The 7,867-nt window shown below is 36.6% G+C and overlaps 1 protein-coding gene across 1 annotated transcript; it reads right to left on the reverse strand.

Moving 5' to 3' along the window:
• Positions 1-1,524: 1,524 nt before the first annotated feature.
• Positions 1,525-2,432, reverse strand: LOC108295824 (taste receptor type 2 member 13-like). Its single transcript, XM_017518157.2, is given in 2 exon segments — positions 1,525-2,393; positions 2,396-2,432. Coding segments are annotated over 2 exon segments (906 nt in total).
• Positions 2,433-7,867: the final 5,435 nt, after the last annotated feature.

Raw genomic sequence — 7,867 nt, forward strand, 5'->3', positions numbered from 1 at the left:
TGTGAATTACCCAGTCTTTAGTATGTCTTTATCAGCAGCATGAAAATGGACTAATATACATATGATATAAAGAACTTTTATAAATCAGTAACAAAAACAGAAAGCAACAAATCAAGCTAAATAATTGACAAAAGGTTTAAACAAACACTTCATAAAAAGAGTTTTTATGAAGGACTCAAAAGCACATAAAAACAAAAGTTCAGCCTCAATAGCCATTAGGAAAATGTGAATTAAAACTACGATGAGATGCCATTACATTCTGACTAGAATGGCCAAATGAAAAACAAACAGAACAGATATACCTAGCAATTACTGGTCAGAATGTGAAATAACTGAACTCTCATATATTGCTGGCAATAATATGAAATGGCACAACCACTCTACAGAACTCTGGCAGTTGTAAGTTAAATATACACTTAACATATGATTTGACAGTTTTACTCATAGGTATTTACTCAACAGTGATGAAATCATATATCCAGAAGAAGAGACATACATTAATGTTGTTACCAATTTTATTTATAATGGCCAATGATTGAGAACCATTCAAATGTTCATTAACAGGCAAGAGAAATGTTTTAATGCGGTATATACAATACTACTCAGGAGTACTGCTCAGAAACAAACTACTGATCCGTACAACAAAATATGAGCTGAACCTCAAAAACATTATGCTGAGTTAGCAAAGCCTCACATATAACAGTACACATTGTGACTGTATATATATGCATAAAATTTTAGAAATCAAAGAACTCTCTTATAGTTACCAAAAGCAGATAAGTAGTTGCTTGGAAGGAAGGGCTGGTGGGGAGAGGATGGACTGAAAACGGCGTTGGCGCTGTGGTCACACAGGTGTATTTGGTGTCAAAACTCTAAAATGTGTGCTAACATGTTGCATTTTATGTAAATTCTACCTCAGTAATATTTATTTTAAAAGGCATAATGTAAAATATGCATATACACATATACACAATATAGTCTCTAAAAAGCAAAGTTATCTTTTTATGTGGCAGTTATTCATATTAAACTTTTTAACCTTCTCAATTCTCTCAACTCATCAGTATAGAAATAGTTGCAAGTCCACATGTCCCTTGTTTCTGTTCCAAATAACTGTTCTAGTTATCCATAATTCACTATTTAAATAGGAGTACATGATATAGAAAATAATTACCTACATCACCCGTCCTAATGAGTGATTTAGAATTGAAGAGCACTGCCAAACAAAAGGTTGTAGATTTACAATTAACATCTAATTATGCCGTAGTGTATGTTTTTAAATTACAATAGAATCTACCAATGGTTTCCTCAAATAAGTCTCAAATTCCTGATAATGTGGACATATACATCATAAATGCATACTATTCTTAGGTAATACGCTGTTCTAGAGAAGAATTTAAAAAGTTTACAACGACCTTCACAATAGAAGAAACGAGGGAAGTATAAAATATCTCTTAGGCTCCTGTTTTTGTCTACAACATACAATAATGTATGATCTGAATGACTTATGAAATTGTGGGTTCCTCATCATTTAGCCCATACCTTAGCTGCCACCGAAAGAGAGGCCTGTCTTAACTTAGGGTTTCCTAGAATCAGAAGAAGGGAGTGACATGAAGGATAGAAAGCTCCAATCGCCTGACAAAGCATCTCAACCAGTTTGTTGTGATACAGGTCAGAAATCCATGATATGAGTATAGATAGACAGAAACTGGCATAGAGTAAAAGGAATGAGATCACAATTTTCAAGGCATTTATGTGGACCTTGGTCCTGGGGTCTCTCTGCTCTTTGTAATTCAGCTGCATTTTCTGGAGATGTTTCCACAGGGAGAAAATCAACAGGAGAAAAGAGATGAGGGCCACAGTAAATGGTGTTAGACTGAACATAGTCGTAGTGAATTTGACCGACACTGAAAATGTTGCAAAGTCACTCATACTGAAATTCCAAGATGTGTTTCCTTCACATCGATACAGCCATTCTTTAAAATGAATGTTTATTTTTAACAGATTTAAAAATAAGAAGACCAAAGTTCCTAGCAGAATCATCAGAATCACTTTATTTACTCTCCACTTCAAATAGAGAAAAGCAGGGCTAGAGAAACTGGCGATTCTGAGCAAATAAAAGATGCTGAGGATTGTAGCAAGCCAGAGACTGAAGTGATTAGAAACTGTCCAGCTAAAAATAATACTTCTTAATCCTGTTCCAGTCACAAATGTAGCTGGATGATGCAGAAATACAAACTGACTTATTAAAGTTTCCCAGATCAGCCCAATTCTGGAGATTGCCAAGATAATGAGGATTTGATCAACTGGGGACAACTGTCTTTTACTGACCCATTCAATGCAGTTTATGAGTACTATGAATCCATTGCTCAAGTTCCCAATTATGAATTCTGCATTATTATAAGAGTGAAGATACTCTGCAGCACACTTTCCATGTCAGAACAGAAAAAGTTCAAAGTCTAAAGGCACCGCTGGTTATTCACTGCTCTAAAATGCTATTCATATTCTTTAGTGCATGACGAAATTCTTCTTCCTTTTCCTTTTTCTACTGCTTCTTTCATTGTTGGCTCAATGTCAAAGCAGAAATCTCTAAAGTTTGCTGATCGATCTTCACATGGCTGTTCTGGTGAAATCTTTATTTTTCTTCAATTTCTCTGTTGAGCACTAGCTAAGATATTTATGTCCTCACTATCGGCAGAAATAGTTCATAGATGATTTTGAAGCAAACTTAAACTCACATTTGCAACCATGCAAATAAAGATATATTCTCTTTCATTGTTTTGTACTTTTTGCCTTGTCTAAGCTGTAGAAAATTTGAATCAACCAGCTTGAGTTCTGAGTACAAATACTGCATAATTCGTAGAATATGTAGCTAAATGAAGATTTTATGGCTAATAGCACAGCCAATGAAGATTTATAAAACATGCAAAGACAGATCTACACATTTCAAAAGAGTGCTCAACTTCTTGTGGAGCTAAAGCTGGATCTTGTCAATACTGTGACTGAAGAGAAGCTCATCTACAGAGCATCCATCTTTCTCATTCCCTGCCTCTTCACTAATTAGCAGTGCTCACCACCATCCCCCATAGGCACCAAATGCCTTCACATTTTACCCACTTTTCCCTTCATATTTCTTTTCTAAACTGAAAAGTGAGTAAAAATAAATTTTACAAAATCAGTAACAGCTACCAAAGAAAACAGTACCGTATTATGTCATAACTTGCAAAACTGACAACCAAGCAAAGAAACAAATGTACTGGTGCCCCCTTATCCATGAAGGATGTTCCAAGACCCCCAGTGGATGCCTAAAACAGCAGATAGTACCAAATTCTATATACTATATATTTTTTCCTATGTTCACCTCACTATGAAAATTTGAATGTATAAATACATTAAATTTAATGTATAAATCAAGCACCTTTAAGATTACAAAAATAACTAATAATAAAATAGAACAATTAAAACAATATACCATAATAAAAGTTGCCAGGGGTGTTGGCTCATGCCTCTAATCCTAGCAGTTTGGGAGGCTGAGGCAGGACTGCTTGAGCCCAAAAGTTCGAGGCCAGCCTGGGCAACATAGGGAGACCCTGTCTCTAAAATAAATAAAATTTTTTTTTAAAAGTTAAAAGAAATGTTAAAAGTTTTATATAGTATGGTGTCACTCATTCTCTCCAGATATCTTACTGTAGACACCTACTTTTGGACTGTGATTGGCCTTGGGTAGCTGAAACCACAGATAAGGGGAAACTATCTGTTCATTGTGAAGAGTCAAGCTTTCTTACCTCACCCCACTTTTTCAAACAATACCAAAAAAAAAAGTGAATTACCAAAATTCTGAAAACGTGGAGATTCAAGACAAATTGTCTAATTCAAAATTAATGTAAATAAAACACTTTGTTATCTTTATAAGTAGCCATTTTGCTGGATGAAGACAAAGCTATTTTTTTTTAATAAACATATACTTTGTGAATTATAAATGTTTGTATTTTATTACTCTTGCAGTCTTATTGGATAATTTATACAACAGTAAAAAATTTACAAAACAATTTCATCATGTTTGATGATTTGCAAGTTTCAGTATAACTTAAAATAGCTAGGTAGATATTTTCCATTTTTTTTGCTATAATGGTATATTTGTCAAGACAGAATAGGAAATATCTCCTTTTACAGTTTGTTAGCTTTGCATATTTATGCCCTTTAAATATCTAGCTATAAGGCATGTCTTCCTCCATTTTCACACTTGACCCAGGCCTGAAGAGATCTCATACTTTTTCATTTTAGGGTGGTATTCTTATCTATCTAGAGAAAAGAATTTGGGGATGCTGGTCACAACTTTATAATACCCAAAATCTGCACAAAAAGGGCTCCTGAGGGATGGGACAGTGCTTGCATATGAAATAATGCCACATTTTTTAGAACTTGTGACCATAACACATGACAAAGACATAGAGAATGGATAGCAGGCTTGTGGTTCTGAGGTGCATATTCCTGGTGTGTTTTCACAAGAGAAAACATTTAAAAATTTGCCTTAGTGGCAACAACTGATATTTTTTTAAAAAAATTAACAATTGAGTATAGCACATCTAATTTGAGATCATTTGGCCCTGAAATTGGCAAAATTAGATATCAATCTATGCCTTAGTCTGATCATTACAATTCAATTTTCAATGAACTTCCTAAATGTTATCTACCTCTTAATGCAACTTAAACTTCTACTGTAAGAGATATTAAAAAATAAAAATAAAAATATGTATAATGAAAAAATATATATAAATTTCATCAAAGAGATGTAGTCTCTTACTTCTATAAGAGAAAGAGAATATATTGTAGAAAAAAATCACAGAAAGACTTTTTAGCTGTCTAAATTGAAAAGGAAAATGAGGCAAAGGGCTGGAAGTGGAAAGTATAAAAGGTTTGACTATATAAAGTATTTTTTAAGCCACTGATGAATTCAGTTTGCCAATGTTGTATTAGGATTTTTCCATCTACATATAAGGAATATTGATATTTAATTTTTATTTCTCATATTGTGCCTATCAGCTTTGGTATTGTTTGCTAACCTCATATCATTTATTTAGAAACATTCATTTTTTTTTTCATTTTTACTGCTTTTTTTTCTTACATATAACAATTACAGAACATTTTATGGAGTATAAGTGCAATATTATAAAGCGCACATTAATTTAAACACCTCCCATGTCAAGAAAGAGAATTTTGTAAACATACCTTATATGCTGCTTTCTAATCATAAGCCTTGTCTTCATTCCAGAAGTAACAACTATCTGCAATTCAAATCACTTTATTGTTTAACTTTGTATATTTTACATTTAAGTATATATCCCTAAGCACTAGCTTGGTTTTGCCTGGTTTTGGATTGCACATGAATGGAGTAATACTGTACATATTCTTTTTGAATTTAACTATTTTTTAATCAATATTTTGCTTTAGAAATTAATCACGTTGCATATAGAGATAGATAATTTATTCAATTGATTCATAGCATTAATGGAATAATAATTCACAATTTGTCTAGTGGAAACACAAAGATGGGTTGTTTTGAGTTCAGAGACTAAAATGATGACGATGGAATTGCTTCTCAACACTGAATAGTACTTGAGTTTCTAAGCCTGGTTAAAACTCAGCCTTTAGGCTAAGATTATCTCAAGGGTATGGTTGTTACATCTATGCTAAAAATTTGGGCTGGATTACATTTATAGACAATGGTTCAACCTACAGTTAACTATTCTTTCAGTTTGACAAGGTAAGATCAAGGCAGAGTGGTTAAATATCTGGTTTTCCCAATAAAACCTTAAGATGCTCAAAGTATCTGATATTAAGTCCAGAGGGAAAAGCACAGGGGTGAAAAAACAACCAAATATAGCAAATATAAGAAGCAGCAGACCAGACAAAAATTGTGATTTGTTTGTTTGTGTGTAAAGCTGACTGGAATTAAGTAGATTAAAAAATTGAGTTTCTGAAAAAATTGTGCTTCTGAAAGAAATGCCAATCAAAACTAGCTCACTTGTGTCCAAGTAAATTAAAATGGAGGCCAGACCTACAGAATCCCTATGCAGACAAAGCCAGTTGGGTCTCATATGACCCTAAAACTACTTGATTTACAAAGGTAAGCAAAAATTAACTTGAGCTATATTTTATAAATGCCTATAATAAAGAAAAACAGAACTTAAACTCAACCAATCAAGACAGCTAACAGGATAGCCAAACGTTTGATTGGTTAACTATAAGTGTGCTTTATTTGGTCTGTCCTGTGTTTTGCTTTTCTCCTGTGTGTGCCCTATAAAAGCGTCCATATGCATTCCTTCAGCAGAGCTCCTGAACCACCCCAGTTTGGAGCTTTTCAATTTATGGACCATCATTTGCAAATAAACTTAAAAAAAAAACTTTAGTGTGCCTTAGTTTACATTTTTAACACATGTTGAGCTAAACTCTGTGTTAGTCTGTTCTCATGTTGCTAATGAAGACATACATGAGACTGGGTAATTTATAAAGGTAAGAGGTTTAATGGACTCACAGTTCTACATGGCTTAGGATGCTTCTCAATCATGGGGGAAGAAAAAGAAAGAACTAAGGGATATCTTACACGGCAGCAGACAAGAAAGTGTGTGCAGGGAAACTCCGCTTTATTAAATCATCAGATCTCATGAGACTTATTTAATATCACAAAAACAACATGAAAAAGATCCACTCACATGATTCAGTTGCCTCCCCTGGGTCTCTCCTATGACACATGGGACTGTTGGGAGCTACAATTCAAGATGAGGTTTGGGGGGGGGGGACACAGCCAAACCATATCAAACCCTATTCCAGAGATATAGTTTAACATATTATGAAGACAAATGGGACATTACAAACAATATAAGAATCTCTGGAGTTTTTTTTCGATCCAAGATGGCCATTTAGGAACAGCTCAGGATCGCAGCTCCCAGTGAAAGCGCAGAGGGTGAGTGGACGCCACGTTTTTATTGCCCACAGACTAGGAAATTCCCGGGCGGAGGAGCTCCACGGTCGCCAGCGCGGCTGTTTCGGCCAGTGCGGCTGTGCCGGCCGGTGCCGCTGCTTTGCCCCACGTGGCTGCTTTGTCGGCGCCCCGGAGCAGCAGTTCTCCGTACAAAATACACCGGTCCGGGTGCCCTTTTGGCTGGCGATTGGAGCCATGGAAAGTTGCCCGTTCATCTGTTTAAAAAGGGGACAGAGCAGAGAACCAGGACAGTAGATTCCAGGGCAAAAAAAAAAAAAAAGCGCCACAAACCTCAGTGCCGCTGTTTAAGCCAGCGCAGTGAGTGGCCACAGGGGAAAACAAACAGACCCCGGTGCCTCTTCAACAGGCAACTGGAACACCAACTTAAAAAAGGCTCTGAGGCAGGGAGCTGGGCGATCAGGCTCAGCTGGTCCCACCCCCACAAAAGAACAGCAATCAGAAACTCTGGATTGAGACTTTCACAGCAAGCACAGCTGAACCCAGGACGGTGCAGCTCTGTGGGGGAGGGGCGTCCGCCATTACCGAGGCAGCCCGCCAGGACGGAGGTAGTCGGCCAATGCTGAGGCAGCCCGCCATTGCTGAGGCAGCCCGCTCTTGCCAAGGCAACCCACCACAGCAGAGAGACTCCGCCTCAACAGAGGCGGGCCACCATCACCAAAGCAGTTCTAACTACACCCATATAAACAGGACTGCAGGGAAGTTCACTTGGCAGTGGGGTGGAGCCCACAGCAGCTCAGCAAAGCCTCTATAGGCCGACAGTGACTAGGCTGCCTCCTTGCTGGGCAGGGCAAGTCTGAAGGAAAAAAAAAGAAGGCAGCAGCATAACGGAAACTCATAAATAAAGCCCTAAATCCCTGGGACAGAGCA

This window comes from Cebus imitator, unplaced genomic scaffold (assembly GCF_001604975.1).
Source record: "Cebus imitator isolate Cc_AM_T3 unplaced genomic scaffold, Cebus_imitator-1.0 Scaffold660, whole genome shotgun sequence".
NCBI classification, from domain to species: Eukaryota; Metazoa; Chordata; class Mammalia; order Primates; family Cebidae; genus Cebus; species Cebus imitator.